This window comes from Haliotis cracherodii, unplaced genomic scaffold, assembly GCF_022045235.1.
Source record: "Haliotis cracherodii isolate W230 unplaced genomic scaffold, xgHalCrac1.p SCAF_7, whole genome shotgun sequence".
NCBI lineage: Eukaryota > Metazoa > Mollusca > Gastropoda > Lepetellida > Haliotidae > Haliotis > Haliotis cracherodii.
This window is the reverse complement of record NW_027266330.1, coordinates 43,375,070-43,394,497: the sequence shown is the minus strand read 5'-3', so window position 1 is coordinate 43,394,497 and position 19,428 is coordinate 43,375,070. Positions and strand designations below refer to the sequence as shown.

Here is a 19,428-nt window from a genome sequence, read left to right as displayed (position 1 = left end):
CCAGTAATGCTAGGCATTTTGTTTTAATGCAGATATCAAGATTATTACATTTAATTATCTCGGAAAATAGGCAAGAAATTGCGATCAGCTTAACACATTTCCTGCCATGATCTACATGTGATTTGGTCAAGAAATAACCAATGTAATATCTCAGAAGAATTTTAATGCAATATTATGAAGAAACTATATATGAAACTACTGTTATACCTAGACTAATATATTCTAATTATTTGTTATTGGTTAAGTTGTTAGATATGGAACAGTTTGACAAGTCCCTGTTTGAGAATGATCATCAGTGTTGGGTTATCCATATGAGTGTTTTCATGTGTTTGATCCACAATTGTGTTTGAATGCACCTTAGTAACATGTGGGTCTTGTGGATGCAGTAACTGAACCAGTATTATTTTCATATTGAGTTCACTGTTATTGGAAAAATAACTCATTGTATTTTTGCCTAAACCAGACAGCAAAGAATGTTGATAAAACCTTGGCTGATCCAAAACAGTTTTATTATACTCTCACTTTTAAGTTCAAATTCCCAAACAGGTTTCTTTACATATCTACTTTGGTTTCGCATTTATCAATTTTTAGGTATGGTCCAAAGATTTGTTTCAGCCAATCAGGTGCCGCATGTTCAGCATGTTCAGCAGTCTTATATTTTGTAATTGATAATTGGTCGAAAACGTAACAACTTGTGTCAGACTTAACATAGCAAGGCACATTACAGGTACCCTTCAGAACAAGGTAGCCACCTTGTATTAACCCTTTCAACACCAATCAACACCAGAGATTCCTACAAGAAAGTTATCAACTTGTAAAACATCTTTGGTACTAATGTTTAGGACCGTTTATCAATATAGATCAGAGAGATCGATTCTTTGATCGATAATCATTAACAAACTATTGGTCAATTATCGATAAATAAAGAAGTTTTTTGTGCAAATATGCGAAAAAATCCAAAAGAAATCAACATTTCACATCACTGTTGAGTAGTGACACATTTTATAAATGGATTACCTCAAGGACATGAAAGATATTACACACTTTGTGCAACAACAACAAAACAAGTAGTATGATAAAACACAAATTTATTAATATTTTGGCAAAATGGAGGCTGACTCAGTTGCTGCTAATGAGAATGATGAATTTGGAAAAGAGAGCTACAGAGAGGTGTAGGTGTCCTGGGATCGAAGACCCAGACGACCTCTGCATTGTCCTGGGTGCTCCTTACCCAGCCTAGGGATATCTGGAACTGGGGTCACAGCGACCCGGACATCCCTGATATCGACCGGTCCTAGGGTCATAGCGACCCGGACTATCCCGTGGTGTGTATGTGGATGCTCCCTAATGAGTTGGGGGGGGAAAAGCCCAAAATGAGGTTGGGAGTTTGTAAGAAGAGCAACCGAGAGCAGGCCGCTACAGCAACAGGGCCAGCCCCTAGTGGTGGCAGGGGACGGATGGTGGTAGGTAGCGTGAGACAAAGGCTTCTAAATGGCGACACAGCATGAACAGGAAGGGTTACAGGAAGGATACCTGCGCATGCGCCGGTTATGTAAACAAAAGAATGCTGGGAAATGATATTTATACTAATATAATTATTGCTAATAAAACAATGGAACAGCCTTATTTAGATGTGCAAGAAAAGTGGTAATATTTTACAACTAAAAAACATAAATTTTTAGTAAGAATTTTTTCGTAGGAATACAAAACTAACTGGTTAAAAAACAACAACCGGAAGTTGGATAAGATACAAATTATGAGCTAGTAGCTACGATGTTGATGGAGGGAATTAAGATGAATGAATATTTAAAGTGTTTTTGGGAAGAGATACATAAAGAGAAGATGAATAAATATTATGGTGAAAGGTGAGGTAAATTTGATAAGTGGATATGGAATAGAAATTTTTAAAATAGCAATGTATGTTTAAAATAAGGAATTTCTTGGGTTTCAACCTGTGACTAGGTTTTCTTGTCTTTACATTGATCAATCGGAAGGGGTGCTAATTGGGATTGTTCACGTGCCAATATATTAGCATATATTGCCGTGGGTGCTTATTAGAGCGGGGTGCTTATTACGTCGAATACGGTACTTTGTATACTATATTTAAAGATTTGGAAGAAACGTCTTTATTTTGCTCTTTGACATGTTCGATGTGGACCCGTGTCCGAGAATTTCATTTTCATTAACATCGTGGGAAATAGTGAATAATTTTTAATCTATCGATAATATATGATAAATTGAAATGGAATATGTATTTCAGACATTGTGAAATGTGATAGATTTAATTAATTTATGATATTACAGGTAGGTCCATAAAAATATATACTTCAGTGTATTTTGACGTGACTACAGCTTGGCCGGTAAACAGGCCTACGGTGTCTCGGGACTCATGCTTCTTGGCTGGTATACCGGCCTACGGTGTTGAAAGAGCTAATTTGATATGGAACCAAACATGCAGTATGATGTTTTCTAGTTAATTAATTCAGCTCAACAGGGTTCGAAATTATTAGTGCCATCGTGCTGAGGGCACCCCTAAAACTGTAATGGCAGGGTGAATTCCTAACGTGCGTGTCACTTTGGCACACTTAATTTAACGATGAAAGTGACTGACGAGTATTTCTGTTGATAATCATGACTCTTATGTGAAAATAATTTTTATAAATATGTGCAAAAACAAGTTGAATTTCCTTTCAATCAAATCTTTAAGTATATTATACAAAGTTATAAATTAAATCCAAAAAAAAATATCAAAGGTATTATTCCCATTTTCTTCGTGCGATAACGAAAACATTTGCAATTTCATCCCAGACACAAAAGCATAGGCAATCATAATCATTTGGGGGGGGGGGGGGGGGGGGTTAAAAGGATAAAGACATATTCGTGTCAACAAAGACAGGCAGTGGTTATTCGCTTTCATCAAAGGTGTACCTGTTGTGGTCTCAAAAATGATGATTTCGTCAAACGTTCCCTAATTTGACTATTGGTATGTGTGCGATAGTCCAATCATATTTAGCACAGAAATGTAGGCTTGATGTGACAAGGGTGGAAACAAGACTTTGATAAAAAGGCTAGTGTATGCTCTTGCCTCAGGAAGATGGGTTGTCTTGTTCAAATAAATGTGATTTTATTGTACTTTTATTGTATACTGAACAACAAAGGTTCCTGTGACATTGAATAAGATTTAATGCAAAGTTATGTTTTTTACCAAATATGAAACAATTTCAGTTTGCAACAGATAAAAGACTCCTGTAAGTGTTCAAATGGTTTAATTTGCCATACTGACTTCAGAAAATGCATGATTTCATTAAAAAACCGAACAATGCCAAAATGTCAATTTACAAATCAATAGCGTCTGTGGCCACCTCTGGTTGCGATGCAAGCAACACATATTCGTCTCATGGAATGGACCAGGCGACGCACAAAGTCCTGTGGGATATCTATCCATATCTGCGGGAGCATGTTTCAAAGTTCCTGGAGTGTCTGTGGATGATGTCACAAGATTGCCGGATATGACGTACTGGACATAAGTTCTTCTTCAGGAAAAATGTAAACAAACACACATATTCATCGGGAAACTTCATAATAGTGACATTTTATAACCTTATGAACTTTTGACTTGTTCATTGGCAACAATATGGATTCTGGACCTAAGATGGACTGGTCTAACCCAGACCAAGTGGGAGCTTTCAGATTATTTCGTCAGAAATGTTAACTATATTTTTCCAAGAAAGAAACCAAAGTTGAAAAACAAGTTGACTTTATTTTACTGTATACCGGTGATGAAGGTTTGAATATGTTCAACTCATGGTGTTGTCAGAAGAAGAAAAGAATAATCCAGAAATAGTTTGGGACAAATTTCATAGTCAGATAGAGCCTGAGACTATTGATGATTTTGTAACAAGAAGTAAACTACAAGCATTCAAGAGCAGATTTACAGAAGCAGAGTTTGGTGAGAGGCTTATTGAACAGTTAATTATCGGCACTAGGTATCCTGAATTACAGAAGGAATTTCTAGGGAAGGAACATACCCTTACATTAGAAAATGCCATTGAATGTGGACGTACTCATGAAGCATCAACACATTCAACACATGTCACAGTTACAGGATATTCACACTCAACAGAATGGAATTCATGCCATATAGAGAGATAGACAGCAATGTGGATCATGCAGAGGATTGCACATCAAACAGAGGATGCCATAGGAACAACTTGTTCTAATTGTGGAGGCAAGAATCACTGGAAATATGTTTGTAGATCAAAATACAGAGGATCACAGAGAGGCAGGGCGTGGAAGACATGGATATAACCACAGATCCCAATCAAGGCCTGGAAGAAAGAAGTTTGGAAAAGATTATCATTACAAAAGAAGAAATGTTGATGCAGTCTGAAATGAATGATGACTATGCTGAACTTAGTGAAGAATTTGAAAACGTATGCTTTGAAGAAATCAGAATCTCGTCCGTGAACACTGAAGATGACAGAGACGAAGTATTTGCAAGACTGGTAATTGAACTTGAAAATAGAAGAAAAGAAATAAAGACTGAATTGAAAGTAAAAGTGGACACAGGTGCACAAGGAAATATTCTTCCACTACGAACATTCAGACGCATGTTCCCAGAGAAAATAGATACAGTAGGATACCCTATACCTGAATCAGTACAAGCAAAACCTGGAACAATCCTCACAGCATATAACGGAACAAGAATTCCACAGTATGGAATGATCACATTACCATTTTGCTACATGAATGGAAACTGGGTGCATGCCAAGTTCTACGTAGCAGAAACTGATGGCCCAGCAATCTTAGGATTGAAAGACTGCCATTGACAATAAAACGGAAGACGATGCTCCTGAGCAGAAGATAAAACAGCATCAAGAAAGATGACAGAACTACAAAGAATCTAACAAACATCAAATCAATAGAAGATTTGAAATCACAGTACCCAGACAGATTTAATACCATAGGCAACATTCCCGGAACATATCATATTGTTACAGATCCAGATGTTAGTCCAGTAGTTCACTCGCCGAGAAAGTGCCCAATTCAGTTGAAAACTGAAATCAAAGAAGAATTAACAAAGATGGAAAACCAAGGGGTAATCAAAAGAGTTACAGAACCAACAGACTGGGTATCAAGCCTTGTATATTCAGGCAAACAAAGTGGTGGATTAACGATCTGTTTGGACCCAAAAGACTTGAATCTAGCCATAAAAAGGTGTCACCACAAAACACCAACACTAGAAGAGATTACCCATAAATTTGCTGGATCTACTATATTTTCAAAAATGGATGCAAAGAATGGATATTGGTCCGTACAACTTGATGAGGATAGCAGCATGCTGACAACATTCCATAGCCCCTGGGAGATACAGATTCCTACGAATGGCATTCGGACTTGTTATGTCACAAGACGTGTTCCAACAGAAAATAGATATCATACTAGAGAAATGCCCAGGAACACTTGGAATATCAGATGATGTCGCCGTTCACGGCAAAACAGAAGAGCATGATGCCAATCTTGACAACCTCATGAAGACAGCTAAAGAACATGGACTTGTATTCAACAGCCAAAAGTGTGTTATATGATGAGACAGGAGCTCACCCAGACCCAAAGAAAGTTGAAGACATAAAGTCAATCAAGACACCACAGACCCAAAAAGAATTCCTTGGCATAGTAAATTACATGGGACCATTTGTACCAAAATTGTCACAACATACAGCTTCACTTCGTGACTTTATCAAGAAGGACTCAGAATTCTGCTGGTCCGAATCCCATGACAAAGACTTCCAGAGAATCAAATCTCTCATATGCTAAGAAGGCACCCTGAGCTACTTTGATCCAAGCAAAGAGACAGTGATCCAAGTTGATGCATCCTTACGCGGACTTGGAACAGCATTAACACAAGACGGAAAACCAATAGCATTCGCATCAAAGAGTCTGACTGACACTGAACAACGATATGCGAACATTGAAACGGAAATATTGGCAGTTGTATCTGGATGTGAAAGATTCCATACATATGTTTATGGAAAGCCATTTATTATAGAGACAGACCACAAATCCTTAGAAATGATCAAGCTGAAGAACTTGACTGCAGCCCCACCAAGATTACAGAGAATGCTTCTACGTCTCCAAAACTATGATGTCAAAATCAGATATAGACCAGGAAAAGAAATAAACCTGGCTGATGGGCTATCAAGACTACCAAACAATAAGAATACAAGAGAAATTCACTTGGACACCAAGTTTAGCCCAATACAGTTTTCATCAGACAAGCTAACAACGCTAAAGTCATGCACAAGTCAAGACCAAATGCTCAGCGAACTACGTGACATGATTGTTGAAGGATGGCCTAGCACATTCAAAGAAATACCAGGACCAATCCACCCGTACTGGTGTTACAGAGACGAATTATCAGTTGAAGATGGCCTCATCCTTAAAGGAGAGGTAAAAGGCGACTAACGGGATCAGGTGGTCAGGCTCGCTGACTTTGTTGATGCATGTCATCGATCCCAATTGCGTGGGTCGATGCTCATGATATCAATCACTGGATTGTCTCGTCCAGACTCGATTATTTACAGACCGCCGTCATATAGCTGGAATATTGCTGAGTGCAGCGTTAAACAACAAACCAACCAACCTTAAAGGAGAAAGAGTCATAATTCCCCAAGACATGCAACATGAAGTACTACAGAAGATACATGCAGGTCACCAAGGTGCAACCAAGTGCATGTTGAGAGCCAGATTATGTGTATTCTGGGATGGAATAAACAAAGATATTGATCAAGCTGTAAAATCATGCCCTACATGCCAAAGCCATCAAGACTCACAAGCTAAAGAAACCCTGATGCCTCATGAGATCCCAACAAGACCATGGCAGATAGTAGGTCCAGACCTGTTTCATCATGATAACGAGTTTCTTATTGTCGCAGGCCGGTCATAAGAAAGTTACCAAAGCCCTGCACAAGTTTTGCTGTAATCACAGCTACTAAGAGTATATTTGCAGAACATGGAGTCCCAGTAAGCCGTCAGCCTGTACAGACGTCTCTTAGTATATCAGTAAACAGTGATTAACCAAACCCTGCGTTCGTTACGCAGTTATCAGCTGATACAACAACCTGAGAATATAACATGGTGGCCTCGAAGGCGCCGATCAATCTCATCCCACATGTGCTCGATTGGAGAGAGATAAGGGGAGCGAGACGGCAAGGGGGTGACGATGTATTGTTGAAGAGAATCCGTAAGTCGAGCAATATGAGGCGGGGCGTTGTCATGTTGAAAGGTAATGCATGCCTGGGCAATGACGACGCAAAAATGATAGAACAACAGGGCCGATGATCTCGTCGAAGTAGCGCTGTCCATTGAGATTTCCCTCTACCACTATCAAACAGGTCCTCTGTCTTGCTGTAATCCCTCCCCATACCAAAACGTTGCCTCCCCGATCTTCTTCCATGACACAATGATTGACGTAACGTTCACTGCGACGTCGGTACACTCGAATCGGTCCAACGCTGTGGCTGAGGTGGAAACGAGACTCGTCAGTGAATAGAAATTGTCCCCACTGCATGGCCGTCCAGCATAGACGCTGTCTGCACCACTGTAGACTCGCTTGACGGTGGGTTTCCCCTCAAAATGGGACGACTGACTGGTCTTCTGGCGACAATGCCTGCCCATCTGAGGCGATGACGTATGGTTTGTGAAGATACTCATCGAAGGCCAGGGATGCTTCTTGCAGTCACTGTTGCTGGCTGAAATCGTTTTCGTAGGTGTGTTGTTCGAATCTAGTTGTCTTGTCAATTATTGGTTACGGGTGGCCTCTGACTGCATTCGTCTATTGCCAATGTTGCCATAAACACCAAATGGTGTTTCTGTGGACGTTAAATTGTCTTGCAACATCACGTTGACTCGATCCTGCTTCAAGCATACCAATGGACAGGCGTGGCATTTCGTAATGTTGAATAATTGCGTAATTTTGTTGTTCTTCTGAGTGGTTGTTGTCAGCACGATGCTAAACAATGCATATGGAATCCTGTTACGGCACATGTTTTTATACCCAGTCTCGGGTAGTGAAATACATGGGGCTTGCATAAAAGTCAACTTTTGTATGGAATGCATGTCTTTCTGTAGCAGTTGTGTTTTTGTGACATGTTTCCATACATGTACTACAATATTGAAAACCAAACTTTACTTGTTTGAAAAATACACTAAAATATTGGTGTCACAGGAACTTTTGTTGTTGAGTATATATTCTTGATATATTTACAAAACTCTGAAGACGTTTTACTTCATGAGTCTGATAACTTTCTCTGTGGCCTAGTGGATAGTGTCTGCCTTGAGAGGATATGGTCAGTGGCATGACGGCTCGGTGGACTACCTTGGTTTGGTTTGTTTAACGCCGCACTCAGCAATATTCTAGCTAAATGATGGTGGTCTGTAAATAATCGAGTCTGGACCAGACAATCCAGTGAATAATATCCTGAGCATCGATCCACGCCATTGGGATCAATGACATGAATTAATCAAGTCAGCGAGCCTGACCACCCGATCCCGTTAGTCGCCTTTTACGACAAGCATAGTTTCCTTTTACTGCAAGCATGGGTTGCTGAAGACCTACCCCTACCCCGGACTACCACTACAAAACCAGCATTGGTCCGGACAAGAAGGCATATGCATATCACGATATCCGTGAAAGTAATCTTGAAAATGAGTTGAACCACACCACCTCATGACAGTAGCTAAAACAGCTCTCAGATGACTTGAAAAAATTATTTTGTAGATATTTTGGTATTTCAAAACTTCAAAGGATGGTCCCTCTTAATAGGTGTATCTAAATGTATAACAAATACAACCAAGACAATATTAATTTCCCACAATATCCAAAGTGTTAGCTAAAATTCCATTCCTGCAGGGATAGCCACCATGAGTTAAGTCTTGTCCACTGCTTATTTCTTCCAATTATCCAGGATAAGTAACCATATCCAGCTCTGTCAAATCTGTTAGTTTTCAAATTTGTTTTCAGCAAAACTGCCTGTCCTGCTCAGCCGACCAGACCTAACAAGATTCGTGTCATCTGGGGGAAAATAACTCGGTCCCATGGTAACAGTGGTGCTGTTCGTGCACAGTTCAGGAAGAATTTGCCCTCAAAAGCCATGGGCAAAAGAGTAAGAGTGGTATGTGTAATATGTTAATTTGCAGCCCCATGAAACACAACTGTGTTGAGGTTTAGTCACATTGTGACTGCTGTCTCTCTGCCCAAAGGAATAATTACGTTTTGGTTTGAATTACAGGGTTCGAAATTATTAGTGCCATCGTGCCAAAGGCACACCTAAATTCTAATTCCTAACCTGCGTGCCCCTTTGGCACACTTAATTTATCAATGAAAGTGACTGACAAGTATTTCTGTTGATAATCATGACTTTTTATAAATATGTGCAAAAACAAACCTGAATTTCCTTCCTGGAAAACAATGATCAACACGACTGAAGTCTTTCAAAACTGAGTCCCCAGACACAGCAGTTGTAATCACGTCTAAATAGACTTTATGAACCTACCTGTGATATCATTCATTCATTACATCTGTCATGTTACACAATGTCTGAAATTCGTATTTGATTTCAATTCATTATTTTTTATCGATAGATTAAAAGATTATTCACTAGATCTTTTTCGTGCAATGTTATTGAAAATAAAATTCTCAGACACTCTTCGACAATGGGTCCACATCGAACAATTCAAAGAGCAAAATAAAAACGTGTCAATCAAATCGTTAAGTATATCATACAAAGAAAGAAATAAAATCAACAAAAATATATCTAAAAGTTGTTAAACTTACACCTAAGTTATTATTTCCATCTTTTCGTGCGATCGCATGTAATGCAAGTTTAATGACATCTCGGCTTTTGCCGCCTCAATTTCACAGACTCACGATATGGCTGAAATATTGCCGTGTGACGTTGAATATTAACTCCCTCACTCACTCTCCGCACAGACAATGTTTAATGCCAAAAAATATGCATGAAAAATCCTTGTCACAACTCGTAACCTAGCACAATACATCCATGAAGTTCCTGATTTCCTGCTTAAAACGTTCAGAATAACACGATTTAACAAAAACCTTTCATTAAAATCTGAAATTCACGGTACCATTGATGTAATTTGATTGGCTGCCTTAGGTCACGACCTCAAATTTGACCAATCACGAATCTTGTAGCAGATTTCGGCAGGAAAGCGTCTTTAGAAACCAATCAAATCGCATGTTACAGTAATATAAAGACTCTAGGCGAGTTTACTGTTGTATTGATGACAAAATAAGCTTTGTAGATAATGGTGTGTCTCGGGGCACATGTTATTAATGTGAAGCTTTGAAAACAGATATTTCTTCATGCCACTGAGTGGACAGACGCTGTTATCGGGGAAAATGATGATGAAAGATATTATTTTCCGTTCTAATCAAACAATACGTTCGTGTGTTGTATTGCAATGATTGGTATGTGTCTGTGCACTGCCTCCCCTGCTCTAATTTTTTATAAATAATTTTTCGATTACTTAAACAAGAAGAAAAAAGTTAAAACAAATAGGTGAGTGGATTTAATGAAATCTCATATTTGCCGAAAATCGTCAAGTTTTCGCTTCCTTGGTCCTCAGCCTGGACGTTATGAATGTGGTGTTTTAGTTTTATTTACAACACACATAATTTAGTTGTAAATGCATTATTTAAATAAACAGTAGGATTAGATCGTTCAAATGGTGTATAACGTGTAGTAGCAAAGATCAGATGTTTTACAAGCAGATAGGCTGAAATCCCAGACACTGTCAAAGTTGATGAATGTGACTCGGTGCATACAGGGGGAAGAGGTCCAGAAGAGGGACCACACCCTATGGACACAGAACAGCTACAACTGTAACTGATCAGTACTTATGTGGCTACTACCAGTTGTGAACAGTAGCTCTTAAATCTTGAGACTATTATAATTGGTATTGCAGTATTTAACTAAGATTCAAAGGCAATGAGTAACTAAAAATGAGCAACTTGAGTGATGTGTGTTTAAATTTTTATGATTGATCATTCATTCTAAGTTTAATTTGACTTGAATAAACACTGACAGTCACTTGAATTTGAATTATGATGAACTATTAAAACAGTTTAGAATAGAAGCCAATGATGTATTTCTTAAAACACCTAATAATGTGATGGCACACTTAATTTGGCATAACTGTGCCCATTGGCACACTTGAAATAAATTTAATTTTGATCCCTGAATTATTTATTTTCACATTTGACTTCAAACCTGATATGCCTTTTATATGTCCCTGGGAAATCTTCTGACATTTCATTGGATATTAAACATCAAGGTCACAGAGTGTAATCCAGGCCTCAAAATGCTCGTGTGTACAATATGGTGAGAGGTATAAACTTTATTCATGATTACCTGTTGGAAAGAGCTTTAAAAGCGTGGCTCTGACCTTATTTCTACCCTTGTGTACCACCACTTGCCCAGGTGAACGGTGCTCTCAATATGAAACTAGTTATGTGGGTCACCCCATTGGAGTATGCTAAGTTCCATTTTGTTCAATGCAAGTGACACCCGCAGGATACATAGCCTATACATAGCATATGCCATTCCAAAGAAACCTGAATGGTGACGAAGAGGTTTTTTGAGGCTATCATTCGTGTGAATAACGATGGTAACAGGTGGCAACTGTTTGTTTGTCTGTTAACGCCGCACTCGGCAATATTCCAGCTATGTGACGGCAGTCTCTAAATAATCGAGTCTGGACCAGACAATTCAGTGATTAATCAATCCACGAGCATCAATCCACACAACTGGGATCGATGACATGCATCACCCAAGTCAGCAAGCCTGACCATCCGATCCCATGGGTTGCTGAAGACGGGTCACAGTGGCAAGTGTGCAGTAGGCATTTCGTCAAGGGGAACACAAGTGGAAATCTGGATAGTTCTAACTACCTAACAATGGGGGTTAGGAAACAACCGGCTACATTTTAGAACCAAGAACCGACAAGATCAGTGAGCAAGTTTTGTAAAAGTTCCAGCATGGTACATCACCTTGACCTCACAGTCAGCGGTAAGTTGAAATTTGCTCATTTTCAAACGTATGCCAAAAGTGATACTAGTATATACTTTTTCAAGAAGTATGGGAATATTAGCTCTATATAATCATTCATTTACTTGAAAAATCATTTTTTGGTAGTTTTCAAACTAAAATGGCTTAAAGAAATTGGACCTTAAACAGAGGTTAGTCTCCGATTTAGAGTTATCTGCCCTTGGTGTGAGAAAATTAGCTGACAACAAGATGACAAATTCAAAGAAAACAGGTTTTTTTCTTCATACTTTTCTTTTTTATTCTACAGTGAAACTACTTACTTTCATTCCATCACAATTAACGAATATCAAAATACAATGAGGGGCTGTCGGGTAGCCTAGTGATTAAAGTGTTCGCTCGTCAAGCTGAAGAACTGGGCTCTATTCCTGACATGGGTACAATGTGTGAAGCCCATTTCTGGTGTCCCCCGCCGTGTTATTGCTGGAATATTGCTAAAAGCTGTGTAAAACCATACTCACTCACTCACTCACTCACTCAAAATACAATGGGCAATCTTTATCAGTTTATTTTCCCTATAGTAATGACTGCATTCCAAATGAATATCATGGCCAAATAAATAGTTTTGCCATTGTTTCTGAGGAACTCGCATCAATTGTTGCAGCTATAAGGACAGTCATAATGTAGCATTTGAAAGTTGTCAGAGAGGATATTCAGAGAAGGTTAAAATATGTTTTTATTACTTTCAATGTATTTTGTAGGATGGATCAATGACCTTCATCAAGTGGACCTGGGTTAAAAAGCAACATGATCATCAAAAGAAGAAACTTCACTTAAATTGAATTTGATGTCTCAATTGTCAAATTTGCTTTTTGCCCAGTCATTGGAATAAAAGTGGCTAAATTCATGGACTGCTTCCAGTTATCCTGTACTTGATAGAGTACACTACCTGCTCCTTGTTATCAGTTCTTGATGTGTACTACTGGAGCAGCAAGCAATCATCATGAGGAGAATGTTCTTATGATCACTACAACTTTGTATGTTGCATTTTATGCATCTACTGTATTTATACAAAATATGTATCAGAATTTCATAGTCTTCATCTCTCATTGCCTTAAATAAAATAAAACCACTAATTACAGATGTGGACACCATAACTATAAAAAAATGTTTTACGTTTTTCTGTAAGTTGATGTTATTACCAATATAGATCAGCTTCCAAACAGCAATTATCTGAAGTCTAGATAGAAAGGTTAGCAGAGAACCAAGTTATGATGATCTCAATTTCCACACTTCCCACAGCACAGATCTGAAAAACTATATAACTTTTTAGAAGATTTGTAATCATCTCTTACTTTCTAATTTATCAGGTTACTGTTTCAAGATTAAGCTTTTTATAGAGCAAGAAATATTTATCACCTGTTGATATTTGGAATATTTTCAATGTAAAAAAACAACTTAAATGTATATAGACTAACAAATCTGTTCATGTCAGTATCATGATTTCCAATGAAAAATAATCATGATTACTTTTAAGATGATTGTCACAAGAAATGAATGTTAAAGTATTTATGACATGATATCGTATAGCTTTTTTGTGTCATGATGAGGTTCACATTAAAACGCAAGCCAATAGTTTCAGTAATTATAATATTTTCAAAGGGAACGTTTGGTAAATATTCACTCATAGCTGCTGAATGGACTAGAACAGTTTTCCCCATGAAAACTTTAATTTCTTAGCAGTTGAGTGGACCAAATCATTCTGAACATCCGAAAATGCTCGTTTAAGTGGTTTCGTTTTGGAAGACTTCTCGGCTAAAGCACATTTTTGTGACATTATTATGATTTCTTTTCTTCTCCGTGGTAAGTAGTGAGCATCTGCCTGAGGCAAGGGTGTTAAGTGACTTTAAAAGTCCAATTTCCAGTCCTGATCGTAGCGCCACCAGTGGCTATTACGAGTTGAAAACTTCTATGTTCCTCCGATAGACCAGATTCCATTTCTCATGTCTCTTACATTTGCTTCCAACAAAATGTCGGCGCTCAGTCGAGACGATCTGCTTGATAATCAAGATCTCTGGTCTTACCCTGTGAAGAGCATCAACTCACATGAGCATGTTGATTAAAAACATGAAAGAATTAGCTGAACATCTGTCAACTCCCAGTTGGCGGTACACATGCTTTGCAAATCCTGCAGTCGGCCGAAATCTGCACGTTGAAATCCATGTTGTTTACGAACCAGATGTCTTGTTCGTTACACGATTTGGATTAGACTATGCATAGACTCGTTAGTTCAGTCAAATATAACTCCATAATTGCAGCCTATTTTGGCAAGGGTGGAAACTGGACTTAAATGGTCAGTTTAGACAACAAAGAAACAAAAGACATTAACAAAACATGACAAGGTTTATCAATCATAACCTTAAATGGTATCTTTATTTTGAAATGCTTAGGAATATTTTTCCCCTGATTCCATGGAGACAAATTGGACTTATTCAGAAATGGCCTTGGTGTTTTTGTGAGAACAGAATTTGAAAGCCTTTAAATATCTTTATCGAGACATTGAAAATGTGTTTCAAATAAAATAAAATAAAATAAAATAAAATAAATTCTAATCAGGTTGTGTGATTATCATTTTTTTCTGCAAGTTGACAGTTGTTGTCATGAAGTATTATCTCAGGAAAAACATCTGAAAATGGTTCCTATTGCTATTTTTTTAGACTTTTGAAACATTTCCTTGAAAATTAGTTTCAAGGAAAATAAAGATTCTGTGATCAAGTTGTCATTTCTTGTTTCATGTCAGATTCTGTGATCCAAGTTGTGTCATTTCTTGTTTCATGTCAACGTATCTATTACCGTAGGATAAACATTGAGTGAGAAATGCAGCCTACATATATCTACTACTTTTGACATTACAGCTTGTTGCAAATTTCAAATAAGCTGTTCTAACACCAATGCGACATGCCATAAAATTTGTGTATATATAGAATACTAAACGAGCTCCCGTGTAATACCAATTTTATGAAACGAGTGAATAGTTGTGGTATCTGACGAGCGAAACCGAGTCAGATACCACAACTATTCACGAGTTTCATAAAATTGGTTTTACACGAGAGCGAGGTTAGTATTTTATTTATTACTTGTCATTTATAATGTTTTTAGAATTATACTGTTGAGTGTAAATAGGCTGACACCTACACGATCCATGCATGGCATAATCCAATTGAGTTTAACAGAATAATACTTCTACGTCAAAAGTTGAAACGTATGAATTTAATATCATACAATGGTCCACCTTAGATTTCAGGCGTTCGTCCCACAAAATTATCGTAGTGCTAAGGCTATCACAACTCACATAATTTAACTTAGACTAACGACTGTCGTCACGCTAGAGTACGATCGCCTTGTGGAACGGGGCCTTGCAGCTCAAAGTTTACAATGACGTCACAATACCCGATGGCGTCATTTCTTGAATTTTGTTGCAAGATCCATCGGCGAAACAATGCCATGTGACGTCAGCCTAGCAACAAGGTTGCTGGGGTCATCGAGTGTACATAAGCTCCTCCCAGTGATCTATCATATCCACACACAATGTCGTTGAATACGCCAAGGGATGTTGAGAGCTTTCAATATTTGTTCGTGAAACGTGTTCCGAGAGTACATAAGCTAGCGTTTTGGTATTACACAATGTGTAATAAAGCTGTATGTTTATTAAACGGGTGATCTCTTCACGGGCAAGTAATAAAAGCCCATCTCTCACTGTATGGTCACTCCAATATCTAAAGAATACTAACATTTGAATTCCTGCCATTTGTAAATTAGCCCATCCTTTAGGTTTTGTGTTCGATGTTTGGATGGCCAATTGGGCTTTTATTTAAGTAATGGGAACCAGGGGTGATATGTCATCTTCTAATGACTCTTGTTAAATTTCTTTTGTTTCCATGGAAACCATTTGGAAATTCTTAAGAGTCTGCTATGCATAAAGCTACTGATTTTTCATTATGGGTACATCTACTTTCACAATACAAATTAAATCTGTCATCCAAACTGCTGTAACCCTTTCAATTGTCTTAAATCTACCATAAAGTGTCAACATGGTGTCAACTTTAATGCTGCTTTATAAATGCTTTAATCATGATCTGTGCTAGTTTTTGTAGGCTGATAATCCTTTTTTTGTATATGCAAATACATTTGTAGTAACTACTTGAACTAACATATATAATAAATAAACAGGAGGGGGAGAGATGTCTGTTTTTATGACTAAAAACACATTCTAGTTTTAAACCTATTTAACAGCCTTTTTTATTGTAACCATATTACATTTGCCTCTAAAATGAAGGTAATTTCGAACCTTTGTTGATTATTTATGATTAGGATTGAATGGACATAGATTTACTTGATATTTTTGCATTTTGTCTCGATTGAATTGTGTGAATAAACAAAGCTGAAATAGTGCTTGTATTCATGTAAAACAAACAAACCAAAACTTATCTGAATGTGTATTGAAAGGCCTTACTAATCTTAAAAATAATACAGACATCGTTATTAAAGAAGCCGATAAGGGAGGTGATATTGTTATTATGAATAAAAAAAATTATCAAAGAAAGATAATTGTCCATTTTTAAATGATCAATATTATAGCAATTCTAGTAAAAGAGTAGAATAATCTGTCCAGAATATAAAGGTTAAGAAATTGTTAGATTAGTATCATAACGAAATTCTAGACAAAGAAAAGGACGATCTTACCAATTTTGAACCTTTTTCTAAGACCACTAATTTTTATGGCCTGCACAAAGTACATAAAAGTAAATGTATTCAAAAGGAAATTAATGATCAAAATTGTGAAGTTATTTCTATTGAAAGTTGAAAAGAGATGACATTGATTTTTTATGTAAATAACCTACTGAGGTACCCGAAGGATCTATGTTAGTTAGTTAGTTTTGATGTTGTTAGTTTGTACAGTAATATTGAAACTGAGCTCCGACTGGAAGCTATCAGAGACTGGCTGGAAGAATACCGCCATGAAATACCAGATAAATTTTCGGATGAGTTTATCATTGATGTATTGAAGTTAGTTATTACCAATAACATTTTTTATTTTGATGGATCTTATTATTCACAAAAAAAGGTGTAAGCCATGGGCACTCAGGTAGTCCCTACTTATGCAACTCTTGTTTTGGGATTTTTAGAGATGTTTTATGATAAGGTGAGAGATACAACTGTTTTATCATATTAAAAACCAGTGAAAGTCAACTTGCAGCTGTTCATAATCCTAAGTTCGCTTAATGTGTCACTCAATTTCCCAATGGAAAAAGGCGAATCCAGTTTTAACTTTTCTCGATATAATAATCAATTTAATATCTGGGAGATTTGTACAAACTGGTATCTTTTATAAAGATACTGATACGCACCAATATTTGTACCATTGTTTCCGGAAATGATGTTAAAACTACCCGCCTTGCTGAACTTAACAGCCAAAGTTCTAAATTTGATTCTGTTGTCATCACTCCTCAAGTGCGGTGACAAATGTTGCCTTACTTGCAGCGCTATAATTAAAGGCTGTTCAGTCCAAATTACAAAGGACTATAAATTTACTGTAAAACAAAATATGACTTGTGATATTAGAAATGTTAATTACTTGATTGTTTGTAGTGGATGCAATGAAAAGAATATCCGAAAGACAGAACTTAAATTAAAAAGAAGAATGAATCTTCACCGTTCACAAATAAAGCAGCCACACAACCACATGATTCCACTCAGTGAACATTTAGGTACATGTGGAAGCGGCAACTTTTTAGTTTTCCCGCTATATAAGCTAAATTTTTATCATGAACCTATATTATTTCAAAAAGAGCAACATTTCATTCATAAATATGTGCCTAAGTTAAATGTAAAGTCTTAAGTTATTTGGCAATTGTAACTTTGGTTTTTTGACTTCATAGTTCACCTAAATGTTATGAGGTCATGTAACTATATGTTGCAACTTCATGTTTGTATTCAGTTATGGCCTGATGAGACTCGTACATGACATGAGTTGAAAGAGCTGGCCAATAAAGACTTGTCTTCAATCTTCCTGCTCTTATTTAATTATTACTTATATAGAGAGAGAGATATATAGATATAGATATATATACAATTTTATAATATAGAACACATCCTGATCTTCCAAAAGAGGTTCATAACACACAGATCGAGAGATAAAACATTCATCTATGTACATCTCCCGTGACAGGACCCGTGAAGATTCCGGGGGTAGAATAGGTCTTCAGCAACACATACTTGCCGTAACTAACGGGATCGGGTGGTCAGGCTCACTGACTTGGTTGATGCATGTCATCAATCCCAATTGCGTAGATCGATGCTCATGATATTAATCACTGGATTGTCTGGTCCAGAGTTGATTATTTACAGACCGCCGTCATATAGCTGGAATATTGCTGAGTGCGGCGATAAACAACAAACCAACCAACTAACCATCTGTTACAGATACATTTCATTATTTGTTTTGTGTGAGTATATGTATATGATGTTTCTTGCCCTTTGTATCTGTGTTTGATTAGGAATTGCAATGTCTATACATCTTACAAATTTATGGTAACAAATTGAACTTACGCTTTGTATCTCCCAATCTTGAAGGGAAAAAATATTTGATTTTGTTACCACGGAAATCATTGTTCGATCAAGGAGGCTATGGAAATGGGTGATTGTATGTGCATTAGAATGGATTCTTTGATTCATTGTCACCTCACCTCACCTCACCTCACCTCACCTTGTTTTAAGATGTTAAATTTTTGTGTGTTTCAGATGCTGTACCCTTCCAGAATATGACTTAAATGTAAATGAACGCATTAAAGAAAGGTCAAATAAATGGTTTTCTTTATTGAGTGTGAAGTTCTCCTAAATTGCATATAAACTGACTGTGCCAAGTCTCAAGTGAGCATGTTGGTCACTTAAAACAGCATCTCGGTAGGAACTACCACACTCTCAGTGGGCGGATACCAGTGAAGATCTGGGGTAGAATAGGTCTTCAGCAACCCATGCTTTCCGTTAAGGCGACAGTTGCCTTTTATGACAAGCATAAACAGGATCGGGTGGTCAGGCATGCTGACTTAGTTGATGCATGTCATCGATTCCAATTGTGTGGATCAATGCACATTTCAATCACTGAATTGTGTGGTCCAGACTCTACTACTTCCAGAGAGCCGTTGTATAGCTGGAATATTGCTGATAGCAGCGTTAAACAACAAGCAAACAAACACTGCTTTTGTTATCCATGTGTGATACAGCACAGCTTGGGAATTCTGAGGCCACTGTTACCGCCTTAGTACGTGGAGGTAAACAAAGATCCAAGACACTGGTTACTGGG

General features: G+C 37.5%; 1 protein-coding gene across 1 annotated transcript in view; it reads left to right on the top strand.

Annotated features, from left to right (window-relative positions):
• Positions 1–18,942, top strand: part of LOC139449137 (large ribosomal subunit protein eL33-like) — a 32,284-nt gene extending 13,342 nt beyond the window's left edge. The window contains exons 4-5 of the mRNA XM_071230620.1: positions 9,023–9,173; positions 18,867–18,942. Of these exons, the coding sequence (XP_071086721.1) occupies positions 9,023–9,173; positions 18,867–18,890 (175 nt within the window). The 3' untranslated portion in view covers positions 18,891–18,942. The remainder of the gene's footprint in view (positions 1–9,022; positions 9,174–18,866) is intronic.
• Positions 18,943–19,428: the final 486 nt, after the last annotated feature.